Source organism: Etheostoma spectabile, chromosome 9 (assembly GCF_008692095.1).
Source record: "Etheostoma spectabile isolate EspeVRDwgs_2016 chromosome 9, UIUC_Espe_1.0, whole genome shotgun sequence".
In the NCBI taxonomy this organism is placed as follows: Eukaryota; Metazoa; Chordata; class Actinopteri; order Perciformes; family Percidae; genus Etheostoma; species Etheostoma spectabile.
The window spans coordinates 22,963,923-22,982,617 of record NC_045741.1 but is presented as its reverse complement, the minus strand read 5'-3'; the positions used below and the strand labels follow the sequence as shown (position 1 = coordinate 22,982,617).

The 18,695-nt window shown below is 40.5% G+C and overlaps 2 protein-coding genes across 2 annotated transcripts in view; one reads left to right on the top strand and one right to left on the bottom strand.

The window, feature by feature from the left end:
- Positions 1 to 1,971, top strand: part of zar1 (zygote arrest 1) — a 2,472-nt gene extending 501 nt beyond the window's left edge. The window contains exons 1-4 of the mRNA XM_032526456.1: positions 1 to 229; positions 1,125 to 1,217; positions 1,462 to 1,536; positions 1,614 to 1,971. The exon at positions 1 to 229 is cut by the window's left edge and continues 501 nt beyond it. Of these exons, the coding sequence (XP_032382347.1) occupies positions 1 to 229; positions 1,125 to 1,217; positions 1,462 to 1,536; positions 1,614 to 1,757 (541 nt within the window). The 3' untranslated portion in view covers positions 1,758 to 1,971. The remainder of the gene's footprint in view (positions 230 to 1,124; positions 1,218 to 1,461; positions 1,537 to 1,613) is intronic.
- Positions 1,972 to 4,667: 2,696 nt separating this feature from the next.
- The window catches only part of fryl (furry homolog, like), a 74,805-nt gene continuing 60,777 nt past the window's right edge, over positions 4,668 to 18,695 (bottom strand). Inside the window, 10 exon segments of the mRNA XM_032526454.1 lie at positions 4,668 to 6,608; positions 7,407 to 7,600; positions 8,008 to 8,118; positions 8,958 to 8,975; positions 11,194 to 11,262; positions 11,869 to 11,967; positions 12,205 to 12,354; positions 12,514 to 12,721; positions 15,620 to 16,020; positions 17,890 to 18,081. Coding sequence (XP_032382345.1) covers positions 6,368 to 6,608; positions 7,407 to 7,600; positions 8,008 to 8,118; positions 8,958 to 8,975; positions 11,194 to 11,262; positions 11,869 to 11,967; positions 12,205 to 12,354; positions 12,514 to 12,721; positions 15,620 to 16,020; positions 17,890 to 18,081 — 1,683 coding nt within the window. The 3' untranslated portion in view covers positions 4,668 to 6,367.

Sequence of the window (18,695 nt, the reverse complement as noted above, 5' to 3'; positions counted from 1 at the left end):
CAACAACAGTAAGGAAGCCTCGTGCGGGGAGTCGCAGGAGGGCGAGCCGCCCGACTTCGCGGGGAAAAGCGACGGGGAGAAGGGCGAAGAAAACCAGGCTGGTGAGACTGGAAAGACCGCAAAGCTCCCAGACCAGCGCAAAGTGCCCGTGTCCAAAAAACAGGTGAAGCGGGACGATGTGCCGCAAACTACAGAGGGGTCAAAGGACAAGGCGCGCGTGCGGTTCCAGGTGGGTTGCGTCACGTGTTCAGCTTCTTACTTGGAGCTGAAGGAAAATTATTATTTTGACACTTATTATTTAGACACCCTGTTGCTTCTCTACTCTAGCTCGTTTTTAGTTTTAATACATTAACTTTTAAATTAAAAAAAACAGTACTGCTCATGCACTGCCCATAGTAAAAGTTCCTAGAGTAAATCTTTTGGCTAACTCTAGTTTTCTCTACGTCCACATTGGCAGTTTAATTTATGTTAAATTTTTGTAAAATTATATTCTGCATTTTCCCTTGCTGAACTATTGTGGGAAAAAATAAAACTGCGTTTTAAAAATAACAAACTACAAATGGATTCAAGTCTCCTATAAAGTAAGTTGACCAGTTTTTATTTTATCTATTTTTTATTTAAAAAGCAGTCTAAAATTAGTTAATACACTGTAAGGTTAAATTCAATTTGAACTCACTCCTCGGATGTTCAGGGCCGCTGAAGCTACCACACACTGAATAATGAGACTTAACTCTTTAAGTATTGGGACACAGTCTTTTCAGATATAGATGCTGTGCCTTCAAATGAAATTCACTTTGCCATGCGTTATATTGTTGTTAGGATAATGTCCTAAAGTCAGCCATTAACTGACCAGAATCTCATACATTTCAGTCTTGATGATTTGGATAATATTTGCATTTTGTAGAAGTTTACTGTGCAAAATCAGAATTTAGGATAACAAGCTAGGCTACATTTATTTAGGGTCATGTTGATTATCAGCCAAATGGTCAACAATTGTCTGCAAGCTGGGGGTGAGATGAGCCAAACTGAAATGAGAATGTAAAATTGAACTGAGTTTAGTGTTTTTACAGGATTAGTCTACTAACCAGGAGTAAACAGACTGACTTTTTCTTCTTTCAAATCAGTTTCTGGAACAGAAGTACGGATATTATCACTGCAGAGAATGCAATCTGCGATGGGAGAGTGCCTATGTTTGGTGCGTTCAGGGCACCAACAAGGTGAGTTTTTGTTTTTTCGATGTGTAAAGCATCCCGAATTCAGTAAAGTAACTTGGCAATAACTGCCCCAAATTAGGGGTCAGCACTGTAAAGAGCTACCGTAATTGCTATTTTATCTAAAGCCTGGACAAATACAATGGGGACATTTTCATCTTTAGAAGAAACAAATGTTCACTTTATTGTGTCATATGTGTCTAATATTAAAAAAGGAACAGGCCATATAACATTTCATGTTGTGTTCCAGGTTTACTTCAAACAGTTCTGTAGGAAATGCCAAAAGGACTTCAACCCATACCGTGTTGAGGACATCACATGTCACGTAAGCCCTTCTCTAACCTGCTCTGTAAATTAAAATGAGCCACGACTTGACCAAAGCCCTGTTCATGTTCCCCCTAGACTTGCAACAAGGCACGCTGTTCCTGTGCGATGACACAACGCCACGTTGACCCCAAACGGCCTCACAGACAGGATCTGTGCGGCAGGTGCAAAGGCAAGCGGCTCTCCTGCGAAAGCACTTTCAGCTTCAAATACATCATCTAGGGAGCGTCTCCGCTGAACTTTGCCCTGTTACAAGAGTACGTGTTCTGTGGGGTGCACCTTCAACCCAGTGCCACAATATTTGCAGATGCAAGAATGGCATTTTGGATGCAAAACGTATATTTGATTCAAAACTTTATTTCACACCTGTTTTGTGTTGAAATTAATGGTAAGCGTCACACAATTTACAATGTAATAAATGGCTACCTTGCACTCTTGTACTGACTCCTTTATTTCACTCCAACTACTCTCTATTGAGGTCTAATAAGTAGTAAATTAGTGAAAGTTGCCTAATAGTAAATTGAGGCAAGGCAACTAAAATAACCTTTCAATGTGTCAGTGATAACTGTCTAAGTCTGCGTGTTCTTCCACACTTTCTTTGACATACTATGACTAAGCACTTCATGTTGCATACACTTTCAGTCTAACCTGCAAGACTGACTTTTTTTTTTTTTTTTTTTTGACATAATTGACTTTTCTGTTTCAGGCCTTTAATTGACAGGATGCTATACTAACATTTACCAACATATGCTTTTACATTTTTGGATATTTGATGACCAACACATTTTTCATCACATATACGACATGGGGATTTTTAGGCCTTTAATTCCACAGAACCGATAAATCTGAATCTTTAAGGGATTTTTCAACCTATCACTTTTGTCAACACTGACTTTATTACGTTTTGTTTTGACCTATGACGTTAACATACTATACTGTGACTATTTTCAACATAATATATTATGACTTATTGATCACTTTGACTTTTTGACATACTATGACTTTATCACATTTTTATGATAAACTATGACTTTTGACACACTATACTATGACTTTTTTCAACATATGACTTATTGATCACTTTGACATACTATGACTTTTTTATCACATTTTTATGACCTACTTTATGACGTTTTTTGACACTTTACTGTGACTTTATCAATTATTGATTAGGATTTTTTTCAACATACTATGACTTTTTTATCACGTTTTTTGGCATGCCATACTATGACCTTTCAATTGTTTTTTGTTTTTTTAGGCCTTTATTTGATATGATGCTACACAGGCTTTTTTTCGGTACACTATAGTATTACTTTTTTTTATTCTTCTTATTCTATGATTTTTTTGACATGCTATACTATGACTTTTTATTACTTCTTTTACATATAAGCCTTTTTTCCCGATTTACTGTATATTATGACTATCACTTATTCCAATGTACTTTTTAAGATTTCTTTGTAGCATAGTAGGCCTTCATTTTGAGCAAATAGAGTAAAAATATGGACAAAGGCAACATTTTTATGTACATACATATATAATATATATAACTATTTAACATCAAGAAGGATGAAAGATGATTTATGGTTAGTGCAGGATGTACAAAATGTAGAGGGATGTGCACAAAGGATATACGGTACAGAATGTGCAGAGGACAGGACGTGTGATTAGGGTTCAATGTCAGCGGGGGTCTGAGGTTGTGGTCCTGATGGACCACAGCCTCCTGCCAGAGGGGAGGGGTTCAAACAGTTGTGTCCAGGGTGACAGGGATCGGCTACAATCCTTCCGCCTGCTTACAGCGTCCTGGAGGTGACAGGTCCTGGGGGGGGGGGGGGGGGGACAGCAGATTGCTGCCAATCACCTTCTCAGCAAAACGGATGATACCCTGTAGTCTTCCCTTGTACCAGATGGGGATGGAGCAGGTGAGGAGCGACTCAATGCTTGCAGTGTAGAGCTACACCATTACTGTCTTTGACAGGTTGAACTTCTTCAGCTGATGGAGGAGGACATCCTCTACTGAGGCTGCAATTTTGACTTCTCATACGTCAACGTGTGTATACTGTGTGTATCAGCTGTGCTAATCAATAGGACTTATACATTTGGCTTTCAAATGACAAGAGCCACAAGCATTCCTTCATTGACAGTCCTCGTTAAACATCCACAACGTTTCTGGACAAAAGCACAGGACGCCCCTCGTTTGAACTTCATCTGCACAAATTATATATCAATACTTTGAGAAATGCTTTCTGATGCTAATCTGGTGGGATGATTAAACATCAGAGCCAGGGCAAGGCTTGATGACGGCTGGAAGGACCAGCTGCTGTTCCCCTATACCATGACATTCCACTTTTCCCAATAAAGAAAAATTACAATTACAGACAGCAACATGGACAATATAATTGATTTGCATTAATTATGTATACAGAATGTGTGCATTTGTGTATTTATAGCAATAATAAATGTATTAATAAAATAAATGTGTGTATGTCCTGAGTGTGTTCACACCTGTACTTATAGCGGTCTACTTGTGATCCAATCACTCAGGACTTTAATACCAGGTCAAAACATAACTAAATATGTCTCTCTCTGTCAATATGTCTGTCTGCTGTAAAGAAATAGTGGCGCAAATAGGCAAAACATTTGAACTAGCATTTCTTACTCTTTATTTTGCATCATTCATACCTTTCCCACTTTTTTATTAAATAATGTAGTTATACTGCTTCAGCTGCTTTCAATGCTCAATCAAGTCTTACCTAAACTTTCTTACATATTGGTATTTTTCAGCTTTTTTAAGACATTAGAAACATTTTGACTTTTCCCTCAAACTTTACCTTCTTACACATTTTAACAAGCAATTCAGTGTAGTTTTTTTTTTAATATTTCCCTTTTGTTTTATTCAACATTATGACTTCTTACAACCATTCCCACTTTTCCAACTATTCTCTTCGCCTTCTTCTAAAGCAATTATGCCAGCAATCCTGTTTAGCTTTCAAAATTTCGCTTTTCGGCATTCACAAGCATTTTCTGCAGGACATGCTTTTTCTATTTGTACTCTAAAACTTGCAAACTTTCATAAAACCCTTTATACATTTTATTCATGTTTCCACAATTGTAGTAACGCTAAGACAATGCTTGTACTGTATGATTAGGCTTTTATTCATCCAGAGAGAAGGCTGGTATGTGAGTGAACAAGAAAAATGTATAATGCACCTCTACATTAGAACATTTTCCAGGTAAATAATAGTCATTAAATAATTAAGAACAGCATTCAAATGTACCAGACAAGCAGGAAAAAAGCTCTCTGAGGAATGAGTACAGTGACTGTTACACAATGTGCCATGACAAGATTTCCAGAAAGCATTCAGATAATGGTTAATGTCCTGCAGTCACAGCAGAACGTAGAGCCATTCTGAAAGCGCAGCGCAGCTTCAGTGACGGCCATTTCCCATCTGAAAACGGGGTCCAAATGTATCGGAGGATGAGCGCTGCTTTACAACGTGATCAACCCACATGGACAAAAAAAAAAGTCAAATAAAACCTTATCTCCCCTTAATGAGGCTTTGAGCAGAGCCTGTGCTGCTGGGGTGTTACGCTAACAAAAAGATCACAGTGGAGAGAAGGAATGCATATGCCTTGGCTGGATTGGCGTGGTCCAACAGGAGATGGAGGCTACGTTAGATCTCCCATGCCATCAGGTGGCTGGCCCCACACCAGCCTGGCCCACTAAGCAGGAGCACAACCAACAACCAAGGCAGCCTTTGGGAAATTTCGGAGTTTGTGTGACTGGATGACGGAGGCGAAGCGTATCACTAATGACTCAAATCTGGTCTTGGCTTTCTCTCATCACATTAGCTTTATACATACATCCTATTCGGATGAACAGTGCATTACACAAAAGTACAAGGGAAAAATACTGGTTTTACACTATACATTTTCTAAAATATATACAGAGTAAAATAAGTTATGTTTCCATAATGAGTTGTAGCCAGTCTGCACTTGTGTGCAATTATATGCATTTGTGTGTGAGTGTATACCAGAATATCCAATATATACATCACACAGTCAAGAGTCTCTAAAGGCAGCTACTTATTTGGTTAAAGAGTGAGTTTTGCGTGAAGACCTGTTGAAGGGGACTCTCCTCTCAAAGCAGATCAATAAACAGATATATTTCTCTTTATACACTCCCTGAAGGCAAACGTCTCCCACAAGGTTACAATTACGTGTTAAATATCCTAAAATGTACAACCTAGGATGTTAGCTCTAATAAAAATACATTTCTCAAAAAAATATTCTTGCAGTGCTTCTCTCTTTCAAGCATGCTTTTGAAAACTTTTTAGTCAAGATTTTTCTGTTTGCTTATGAATCTTAACGGTGTTTCCTCACACATACGACACCTCCTCTGGACTGTCTTACATGTTTCAATACCATCCTCCGGCTCAGGCCACCCAAGGAGGCCACCGGTCAGTATGATCCAGCAAAAACAAAAAAAAAAAACAAGAAAAAAAAAAGAAGAAAAAATAATCATCCCACTCCGTCCTTTCTTATTCTTTCCCGGACACACCACCAAACAACTTATTGCAACTGAATTTTGCCAGTTGGCTTAGTCTGGGAAAAGAAAATGCTTTAAGCATTCATACATGTAATAATATATATTAAAAGTCACAGTTATTCCCACAAATCCTTTAGCCCTTTATGGGTGGAGTCTCACGTCCTCCTCTAAAGCCCCTCACTGTCTACCCTCTCTCTACAGCTGAGGTGAGGTCTGTGTAGAGCAGGGGGGGGGGGGATATATTTGTCCAGTCTAGTCCAGGCTTGCAGCCTGCAGTACCGCGGGTTCACAGTCCAGTGCTAACCATGGTGGTGAGGGGATGGCAGGCCTGCGCCTGACTCAGAGCCTCGTGGATCTGCAGGTTGAGCTCCATGAGGCGGGTGCTAGCCTGAGACAGGTCCCTGCTGGGGCCCACCACCGCCAGGCAGCCCGTCTGGCCCAGCGTCTGGTGACGGAAGTAGATGTGCAGAAGGGTCTGGACTGCATTGTCTGTCTCGTTGCCAAAGATGTCATTGGGCCACAAAGACCTGTAGATAGGAGGATGGTGTGTGTGTGTGAGCACATGAAAAGAAAACTCTGAACAGAAGCTGTCTCTAGCAACGGGATGCACACAGTTGGTTTTATTGCATTTGAAGCATTCTTGTTGTTTTTGCACACCATGTGCCTTGTTTTAGGTCAGCCCAGTGTGCGTTGCAGTTTTTTGGTAAAACCAGGTCAGAACAGAAATAAACCTACTTCATTTCAAATTTTGGATCTGAAGGACAACAGTAAAACTCACTAGAAAAGACATTTCCCATCAATAAAGTACATCTGACTTTGGAGCATTGCAACTGAAATCAACAGCAGGTTTCTGTCTTGAGTTAGCCAATGACAGTCATGCTAGCTACTTAGCTAGCTGATTGACAGCAGCTGATGAGTGAGTTGCTTTGGGACATTATAATTTATTTTATTTAATTGAAAAAATGTAAATGTCACAAAGCAACTCTGTGACATCTAAAGGATGCTGCTAGCACTTCTGCTTGTGAAGACTTCAACTCTACAAGGCAATGTGACCCTAACATGATTATTTTCATTATCAGCTAATCTAACATTTAATTGTTTAAGCTATTAAAGCTATAAAAACTCAAATGCATTCAAACTTTATATACTTTAATATAATGAAATGGCAATGAGAGTGAGCACATTTAAAACGTTATGGCACCATGATTTGATTCCTTGACATGATTGGTCCTTAACTAATAATTGTCTTTGATTAGGGTTTTTTTTGGTCAGTTGGCTTATTGATTTATTATTTATCAACTTATCTGTCTGTGTCTGTATCTTACCTAAAGACTTTGACCTGTGTGAGGGCTGAGCTGAAGTCTCTTGCTCTCAGAGTTTCAACCAGTGATTGGATGGCCGTCTCTGTGTTGGTCTGGGAAGTGTCTGACATACACACATCCTCCTGGCCATCATTTCCTGTCTCTGCCTCCTTCAAACAGCTCTCTAGGATAGTGAGTTCTTCAGACATGTTGGTCACCTTAGAAACAGAGACATAAACACATTAATTTCATATCACTGCATATTACAGCACGCATCTTCCTGAGAGTTCAGCAAAACAAACCTATGGAAAATAAATATCAACTGGAAGTGCTGTCTCTATCACTCCATATTATGAGTGATCGAATTTCATTAAAAAGAGACCGCGTTCTTACAGCATGACGTCATATAATGCAATTAGTCTGTTCTTAATTCTCTGACAAAGAAGATGGGAAGTTGCGAGCTGCCACAGTCACTTTCTAAGGCAAACATTAAACTCCAACTATACATGCAAAGTGCATTTCAGACTAATTTTATGATTTAAATGTGTGCCAGGAACATAAACAACAAATATATCCATGCACATCAGTCTTCTTTTGAAGCAATTCAATATAGGCTCCATCTCACCTCTGCCTCTCTCTTGAGGACGTCCACCCTGCTGATGAGCTTACAGTAGGCCTGGAAGAGCAGCAGCAGCTGGAAGTGCAACTTATAGAGCCTGCGACATAACTCCAGCTCCTACAGAGACAGAAACATGAAGAGTCACATGCCGGCATAATGGTCTAGCTTGCACTTAAAGTACTCTGATGATCATATGATTAGACGGATGGGTATCCTAGGTTACATGAAAGGGTTAACGTGGCCTAAAGCAAAGTGCCATCCACTTTGGGCCAGGGAGCAAGAGGTGAGTCTACCACTAGGAGAATTAGTCATGAGATCTCTATTAGAAAACCAGCCATCACCACCTCCTGTGACACCCTCTACGGGCCACTGTCACAATCATGGCTGACTAGATGACCGACCTGAAGGAGCAGGTTAATTACTGAAAATTCAGATCCTAATCCAGGAAAACATGGAGGGAGAAAAAAAAAGGTAATTTGAACAGATATGGGAATGGAACAATACACATGCAAAATGAAAGTCCTGACAACACTATGATCTCTCTACCCTTCCTCTACCATTGATAATGCAGGCATCCCCTCTGAAATCCTCAGTAACTCTACACTGTTGACATCTTCACTGTGCAATAGACAGAATCAGTGTGAAGTACGAAGCAGTTTGATTATGGATTGTCCAGGCTGGATGTAGCAACAGAAAAAAAACAACAACATATGTTGCCATACAGAATAACAGTAAATTATAATTGGGTGGATGGGAGAGTTGAGCTGGGTTACATGACTGATCAAGGCAGAGAAAGAGACGTAGGTGGCTGGGGGGTGGTGACAGAACAGTGTGTGGGGAGGGAGGGGGAGAGAGAGAGAGAGAGAGAGAGAGAGAGAGAGAGAGAGAGAGAAAGAAATGAGTGTTTTGTCCGGATGTCATGATTATTAAGAGTCTATAATATGAGAACCACTTACTGCTAGATTTTCCATTTGCTAAGCAAGAAGGTGAGCAGGTCACACAAAAAACAACAAACAAAACAGAAGGAGAGAAAGACCAAGAATTAGAGAGCTTTAACATGACAGGCAAGGAGCGTTGGTTTATCATCTTCCCTTAACACAGGTCAGTGAGAGCTCAGTGCCCAAACAGCTATGAGCTCACTTCAGCAGAAACAAAAACTTTTATTCTGGAGGGCTGAATAACAGCATGTATGCTGAGAAAAGATATGAAGGATAGTGGTGTAAAATACTTCTGAATGTGTCGCCTTTGTGACTGAAGACACCACATCCGTTTTAACCTAAGCATTTGTGTGGTGCCAGGCTAGGAGGGAAGTTGTGAGTCAGCAGATCTGTGTAAGAAGCTCAAGCTACACGGCAAAATGTCAACACCTGTAGGATGTGAGGTGGGACCATGCAAAATCTCCACGAAACTAAAGACAATCCAGAGAAAAGTGGAAAAACCTGTGTGTCTGTCATGAAATCCTCATCTCTCAAATTCTATTTTATATATATCTAGGATTATATATATATATATATATATATATATATATATATATATATATATATATATATATGACTGCCATGTGAATATTTGTCTCCAAAATTGTATCACAAATCTTAAGTACAAGAATTGTACAATATTGGCTGTATATGAAAGACAAAAAGATACCACATTGTCCTTTAAAGTCTAACTGAAATCACATTTAGTCATTGCGTTTTGTAGAAAAAAAATGAATTGTCGGTATTTTTTTTTTTTTTATCAAAAAAGGAAAAAAAAATATATATATATAGAGTGCCTCAGGTGCTTTCTAACGGAGTTTTTCCACTCCATGGTCCCTACTCTACTCGCCTTTTTTGAGTTTTCCATTATGAAATAAATTCCCTGCTAACAGGTACTTTTTGTAGTACTACCACAGTTGAGGTTCCAAGCGAGCTGAGGCGATACTAAAGCTGACGTGAAAACCTGCAAACTGCTGATTGGTCGGAGAGAATCGTCTTTATTTATTTATCTTCTGGGTGTGGTAACAAGCACACTTCGAGAATCAAAAGCACCTTCCACGCTCTGTGTGTGTGTCACGTTAGGTCACGGCAGTTTGCTGCTATGACGACGCATAAGGCGGTACTAATCTGCAATGGAAAAAGGAGGAAGGGGCAAGTCGAGTCGAGGAGGTCCCATTAATGGAAAAACGCCATTAGTGTGCCAACCAATACCGTGGACTTCCATTAAAAGTAAGATGGAAAGTCCTTGTTTTTATTTTTACTCAACTACTTGGATCTATCCTTGAAGAACATCTGACTTTTTATTTAATCGCCAAAGCTAAATTTCTTGACCAGATTACCAGATTACCACTCCCCGTTTTCCGAGGACTTTGGAAAAAGATCAGAAAAGCGCCTTTCCCTCTCAGTGGCTGGAGGGGTTGTTAGTGATTGAGTTTGATTGACAGCTTCTGGTAGACTGAGCCCCGGCAGGGGAATGAAAGACTCGGTACATTCTCTGTCATAGGCAGACAATGTATTGTTAGTGGTATTGAAGTGTAAGGACTATACCAGCATCTAAATGGACGTAAGTGACATGCAGGAAGATTTACATTCTGTTTAATGTGCTGCTGCTGAGCAGCTTTTAGCTATCTAGCCAGCAAACCGTTGTTAGCAGGACAGGAACACATGTTCAGGATTGTGAGTCAGATAAGGAGACTTAAGCAGGAAAGCTAATGTGGTTGTTGTTCAGACAATGACTCTCGTGTTGTGTAGCAGGCTGCTGTCTGCCTCATAGTAAACGTCTGCTCTGTCAATGATGAAACTTGAAGTAACTGCTTTATGCAAATATGGGTTAAAATGAAGCCATTTTAATTTTTGTATAAAACCAAGTTCTCCATCTACAAAGACGGAAAATTCCGAAAAATAAAGACAAAAATAAGGGGATTTACTGTACAAAAAATTATAAAAATATATTTCTCCCTTTTGGTTTTTGGATTTCTTTCTTCAAAGGAGAACACAGGAGATTGACACAGCAGATATCTATGCTGCAGCAGACAAAAAAACATGCAATTGAAATTTAAATTTTAAGTCTTCCTCCCGGGTTACAAAATCCATCCATTCATCATAAAGTTTAAGTCTTTAACGATTTACAAGATTCCTAAAACTCCTATTGATCAACACAAATAGCAAATAACATTCCCATCCATCAAACAAGTATGTAAGTGTTCATTCCTACCTGTGCATGAGTGTTGGGTCGTTGGCTGCTGTCTTTGTCCCCAAACGTTTTCCTGCAGTTCTCCAGCCACTACAGGGTAGGGAGGACAGAAATAGGTGAGAGACATACAATACATAAGGATTAGGGAAGGGAAAGGAATATTGGTAACAAAGGCAAAAGAAGAGCTTTTTTTCTCCCTTGGATGGCTGCATCTACATTTGTGTATGTATACAATAAAGGTTGGTCAGGGAGGAAATCTAATAAGTGTTGTACTTAGCCAATTAAAGGAGGCCTGTTCCAGAGCTCGGGATAGTATCTTGCCCTCCAGGGACCATTGCCGTCTCATTCAATTAGCGCCCCAGCATCCCAGAACCCTCTGCAATCTCATCTCTTCATTCCCCTCCCCCTTCGTTCCTCCTCCCACCCCTCACAGCTTCTTCAGCATGGCCTTCTATAACTGATTTAGGAGCGCTGAGAGTTATTTTTATCCTTCAGCAGGGGATGTCACTAGTGATGCAGACACTAACGGCGGCTAAATCTACTCATACCAAACCATGATTTAATGTCTGTTCTGCTGATGAGACAAATTGGGGCTTTTCTTATACAGCATCAGCTATTTCTCTTAATGTCCTGAGGGAAAAAGGTTCAAAGGCAATGGGAAATTAGATGAGTGTTGAAAATTATGTGGTGACTTACAAGCTCTGCTGCCTCTCTCTTGGCGTTGTAGGTATCTAGGTGTTCCTGCAACTCCAGCACACTAAACTTCAGAGTCTCCAACAGTCCACAAGAGACCAGCTACAACAGCAAGACAGGACACCACATACATTAACCCACAACACCAAATACATGAACCGTACATGACAGAAAAATATCTACAGCAGGACACACATACACATTAAGGAGTAGGCATAACATGCAGCACTATTTTCTTTCTTCAAAATGATAGGTACATAGGTGCTACCACATTATTGTAATTTAGCTCTCATTAGTTTTGTCAAAATGATTTCAGACAACCATGCAGAACAGTCTCACCGTCTCTGCATCCAGCAGCACAGTGGGGCATTGGGAGTGAGACGTCATGACTTCCAGGGAGCTGAGGAACTGATTACCCATTCTTTGGAGCCTTTCCCCGAGAAAGCGTACAGATCCATGCGTAATGGAGCCAAATCTCCTCTGAATGCTCTGTAAGAGTGTGGAAAAAAAAGAAAAGAAAAAAAGGAATTAAATACATATATATAAAAAAAAAAAAATCTTGCTAAGAATGCTTATAAGTAAACAATTGATTGTAGATGCCATAATAAAGTGCAGTCCTGTAAACTATCCAAGAAAAAAGGCATTTACCTGAAAGAGTCTGGAGAACACGTGGAACGTGTAAACAGCAGAGGAACCATCTGTATCTGACAACATCTGGTTGACGTGGCAACGCCAAGCATCTTCCTCATTGTCATAGGCAACAGGCTGGAATGCTGCCAGGATGGCAGAGAGGAAGGGCGAAGGGGGCGGAGAGGCCTGAATCTCTGGGAAGCAGTCTGCGTCACCTTCATCTTGACTGAAACACACACGAGGGCCAATAAGCAACAATCCGACATGTTCTACACTCCCCTCAGTCTTTACTGAAGGACAAATGTAAACACACACACACACGCTCATCCTCACTCACTGCAAGTAAACAACCCCACGTAGCTGCAGCTCTGCCTCCCTCACTGCAGATTCTGCTGCAGTATATTGAGAGTGCTGATCTACTGCAGTGCACTAGCACAATAACAACATTTGAGCTATATTAGCATTTAGCATGATCTAATCATCCTACACACACGCACACGCACAAGCACACAAACACACAGATACTCACAGGCCTGTAGGTCCAAACAGCCTGAAGAAGCAGACAGAATATAAGTATCTAAAGCCTGCGCTGCCAAGCGCTGTAGCGGACACAGTCTCTGTCCTCATCCTCACCCCAAATATTGCTTGTATTTTCTCTTTCCTGTACTCTCTCCCCTCGTCTGCAGCTCGACTGTGCTGCAATTGCTAACAGCACTAGCGCACTGCACTCCCATCCCACACAGGACTGCAGAGCGCTCTATACGAACTAGGCTTCTACACAAACCGACACATACACACACTTCTGCAAAACAGAGCCTGCTCTCAACCTTACAGTGGAACAGCGTTGCAAAGTTGTTTTTGTCTTGCTCTCTCCCACATACATAAATCCTCATACACTACACTGGTTAGTCACCCGCTGTTTTCAGACAATCACTCAGAGTGCACCCCACTGACACGCTTGCCAATCAATCATTTGTGGCTAAGATAAGTGAAAGACCCCAAGTATAGTAATGTATGCTAGTAAGAGATTAAGTGACTCTTTGTGTATGTGGGGGTGTGTGTGTATGTGAGAGAGTGTTAGCGTATGCATAATTGTTCAGTGTAGTTTAAACGCTGAATTTACAGCTGTCCTCTAGCCAGAATTGGCCCACCTTGAAGAGGGAATGTTTAAATGTGGATTGGAGCCAGCAGCCTACCCTGGCCCACCTTCATAGTTCCAGCTCACATGGCAGCCATGCCAGGAAGAAATTACCCATCACACCATCTCAAAAGTATTCATCTCACAGAGGCTAGTCCAGCAACACACTGCAATGCATAAACCTTCCTAAACAGTCAAACCCAAACTATTGTTTTACCAACTGATAGCACTTTTTAATCACAATAAAAACATTAAAAATGAGAATGTAAAAGCGTGCCACTAAAATTAAAAATGAAGAAATAAAAGCTGTACTGCTTTGTAATAGTGTTGACATTGCTTTCTTACAAACCCCAATTCAAACAGTTTAAGAACAACTTTTCTCAACGTAAAATTGCAAGGAACTTAGGGATTTCATCACCTACAGTCCTTAATATCATCAAAAGATTCAGAGAATCTGGATTTGTTATTATTTGGCTAAAGATTTCTATCTACCTTGCTGACACAACTACTAAGCTTTATGCAAATGATTGCGTAATTATGTCACAAATATGCAAATAAGCGTATGACGTCCCCCTGCTTTCTGATCTGCGGGAAACACTGTCACTTCATCTACAAGTGCAAACTTAAAACTCTACCAGCGAAAGCCATATATCAACACCACCCAGAAACGCCAACGCCGGCTTCTCGGGGCCGGAGCTCATCTGAGATGGCCTGATGTAAAATGTGAAAATGTGCTGTGGTCTGACGAGTCCACATTTCAAATTGTTTTGGGAAATCATGGACGTCATGTCCTCTGGGCCAAAGAGGAAAAGGACCATCCAGATTGTTATCTGTTATTTGAAAGTTCAACAGCCAGCATCTGTTAATCTATGGGGGTATGTTAGTGCCCATGGCATGTGTAACTTGCACATCTGTGAAGGAACCATTAATGCCGAAAGGTACACACAGGTTTTGGAAACATATATGCTACCATCTAAGCAGCATCTTTTTCAGGGACATTCCTGTTGATTTCAGCAAGACAATGCTATGCCACATTCTGCACGTGTTACAACAGTGTGGCTTCATAGTTAAAGAGTGTGGGTACTAGACTGGCCTGCCTGCAGTCCAGAACTGTCTACCATTGAAAATGTGTGGCGCGTTATGAAGTGCAAAATACGACAATGAAAACCCCAGACTGTTGAGCAACTGAAGTCATACATCAAGCAAGAATGGGAAAGAATTCCACCTACAAAGCTTGGTTCCCCAACACTTACTGAGTATTGATAAAAGGTTATGTAACACACTGGTAAACATGCCCCTGTCCCAGCTTTTTTTGAACGTGTTGCAGAAATCAGATTAAAAATTAGATAATATTTGCAAAAAGTTTAGCAGTTTGAACATTAAATATCTTGTCTTTGTAGTGTATGCAACTGAATATAGGATGAAAAGGATTTACAAATCATTGTATTCTCTTTTTATTTATGTTTTACTCAACATCCCAACTTCATTGGTATTGGAGTTTGTAAATGGGCAGTTCTAATTTTCACCCAGAAAAATGGTTAGCAGAGGTCAGAAGGTTTTCGTTTTTCCCCCCAACATTGCAACATTCTGCTCTTATTTATACCTATAAAGTGAACATACAATGTAATCAATCAAGCACAACCTGAAATAAGTCAACATATCTTAATAAATATCATCTTGTTTCCAAGTTACTACTGCTCATTTTCCCAGATGCTTTAGACGAGGCTGAGATTAGACTCAGTCATATTCAGCATTCTTTTACATCACTGTACGTGTTTTTTTAGTACCTCTCGTATGTAACGACATCTTTGCCATTTGTCCCTGCATTTAAAACGGTTACATTTATGATTAGCAGTACAGAAACTGTTTTGGTGTGTCTCAGCAATCTAAAAGTGCGATCAAAAAACCATTGACCAGTATTTATTTGTCATTTAGGTTACAGATATGATAATGTATGATGGTCTTGATCCAAAACAATCCACCTACCTGGACATGCCAGAGAAGTCTGCCTCCTCTTCCTCACAGCGCTCATCCAGCTCCTTCAGGGCCTGTGTCACATCATCCTCCCAGCCAGAACCACAGGTGCTGTCTGGGTCTGGGTCTGGATCTGGTTTTGTATCTGGTGGCATGGGCAGGGGCATAGATATCGGTAGGACTGTTGGGGATTCTTCCTCACAGAGAGACCCCGGTGGAGTGTCTATGGCCGGCGGGGGAGGGGGGGCTGGGTCCAGGTCTTCCTGAGGGTCCTGGGGTTCCTGAGCATCCTGCGAGTCTGGGAGGTCACACAGCTCTGATGGGTCAGAGGGCAAAGGGGGAACGCTGCAAAACCCCGTGTCCTCACTCACACTGCTGCTCAGCTCATCCGCTGCAGTCATGCTTACAGCATCCTGTAACACAAACAAGAAGGGGGAGCTCAGGCACAGTTTGGCACATGATACACATTATACCCCCCAACCGTTGACTGAAGATTGCCAGGTTATTAAGACGACAGCTCTTCATATAATTTTGAGAACAAATTCACCCTTGAGCCTCTATTATAGGTTAGATTAAGACTACTATAGCCTAAACTTAAGAACACACATTAGTTTCCATTATACAAGAGGGACTTCAAGTCAGCACTTTTTATGAGGTTCACTTCCTTGGAGATTGCTCTTTATGTCACTCTATAAGCTAAACGTCTCTCATTAGAAATAAAACAAAAAGAAAAGAATCAATAGGCAGAAGCCAATATCAATCTATCACTGAGATGCCATTAAAAACATGACCTCAATGCTAATAAAACGTAGCATCGTGGTGAAACGACAGGACAGCAGATAAACGAGATGTACTGTATACGATCCGAGAAGTTACATTTGTATAAACAGATTTACGACCTGCACCCTGTAACTACACATTAATGATGAACTGTATTAGTGACATAAATTCCCTAAACAACACTAATCAACAGTAGGCACACACTAAGTGAGAGAACGACTTAAAAATCCACAACTTAATATATTTATAGTCAATTACATTAGCACAAGAAAATCTTAGTGTCTGACTCAGACACTGGAAACTCCAAATAAATTCCATATGCAAAGTAACTATATTGATGTACCATAAAGCACATACATGGAGGAGGGATATGTTGGCAGATGGTTCAGATAAAGGGTTCTAATTAAGAGCATTTGTTTTTCTTCCCTTGTTTTTTTTTTTTGTAAAGTCTGATGCATTAAGAAAACTGAGTGGCAGACAGCCAGTATATCACAGAGGCAGCAGCTGTATTACAGAAAGCTTTTAGAAGTGGTCGTAACCATCCTGGAGGGAATGAGTAAGAGTATTGATGGTTTTATCTAGGACTCATTAGACTAAGAGCTGGGGCTGTGATGGGGGAGATGTCCTTGGCATGATATTGAGAGACCATTGGCTGGATTGGGTTTCTAGAAACTTGCATTCAGTTCTGTGTATAAAACATTGTCACTAACATAAATACAGTATGTATGAGCTCAGACTATTGAAAGGTAAAAATGTTGGGCCATTTGACTTAAACTTCTGCAATACCCATACTGTGTGCAAAATTAAAATTAAAGGACAACGAAATATACTCAACATTGTTAGTAATAGTGATAAATGTCAGTAGCAATGACAGCAAAGCTGCTCATCACAAGACAGACTATGGCATGTTAATATGGTAGCAAATTGAAGGGGTTTAATTGGCTAGAGTCCCACTGGTTATCAGATAACTGTATTTTTTAAAGTGAACACACCACTTGTAATGGACTTATACTCACACATGCTTCTGCCGCAGATAAAGGAGCTGGTGTCCATTTCACAAGTTTTTAATGGAGGATTTAGTTGGAATGGTCAGTTGCTGTGTTATTGGAGGTGAGCAGTGACAGCCAGCCTGAGGTGAGCATTTGTTTTTATCTCTCCCATAATTACACAAGCCCCGCCACTTAACTATAACCACATATACAAAAGGAGCAAGAGCTAGCCTTCAGCACCTATACTCAGAGCAAAGCAACAAAGCAAGCCACAGCAGAAGGAGTCAGAAGCAGCAAAAGCGGCACACGTCTTCACCCGACCGCAGGCAGACACGGTTATAGAACCAGCACTTTCACACCCATCCAAACCTCCATGAAGGTAGCTGAGCCACTGCCTCAATGACAGGCAAGCTAGAAGTACAGCTAAAGCAAATTAAGGTTGAACAGAAAGAAAAAGGGAAGCTAGAAAGCACCAGAGCACCACAGTTTATTGCTGCCCCCGATTGATCGCACCTCAGGCAGCTGGCTGCTGTTGCTGTCTGAGTGGGCCATCTCCAAAATGGGGCTATCCAGTCGAGGAAGGGAAGGTAGAGAGGGCAGGACAGTTGCCTCCTCTGTCAGGGCACTGCTGGACGATTCTTGAGACTGCTGCAAGGAGTCCACATGGTTGGATGCGGTGTCGTCTGTAGCAGAGTCACTGTTAAGCTGGAGAAGAAAAAACATCAGGACAGGTTAGCTCCTTCTGGTGAGAAACAGTATTAACACAATACAGACTATTATATGTCATCTGGTTTGATGCAAACCTTTTTGAAAACTAAGTGCTAAAGTTGTCACTATGTTAACACAGTCTGAAGGTCTAAAGATTGTTAATTGAGTATAATCTAGTAACGCATTCTGCTGCCATGCCAAATAGATCCTTCACTAAACCTTAAAGCACTTTTACTTATTGTTAACACTCTAATGTGCTGGTTTCATATGTTACTAAACAGTGCTGCTCATGAGTAAAGGTACTCCAGCTTAAGTTGACTAAAAAGAGTACTAAAAAATATTTTTTGGGGAATTTATATTTCATGACTTAATTAAAAAATGAAGAAAAGTCCAGCCTTTAAGGACACCAATTTTCTTTGTGAATGAATAATGTATCATAAATAAAAAAAATGATCTTACTTAAATTACAGGGGGCATAAGTATACACCCCTATGTTAAATTCCCATTGAAGCAGGCAGAATTTTTTTATTAAAGGCCAGTTATTACATAGATCAGGATACTAGGCATCCTGATAAAGTTCCCTTGGCCTTTGGAATTAAAATAAACCCATA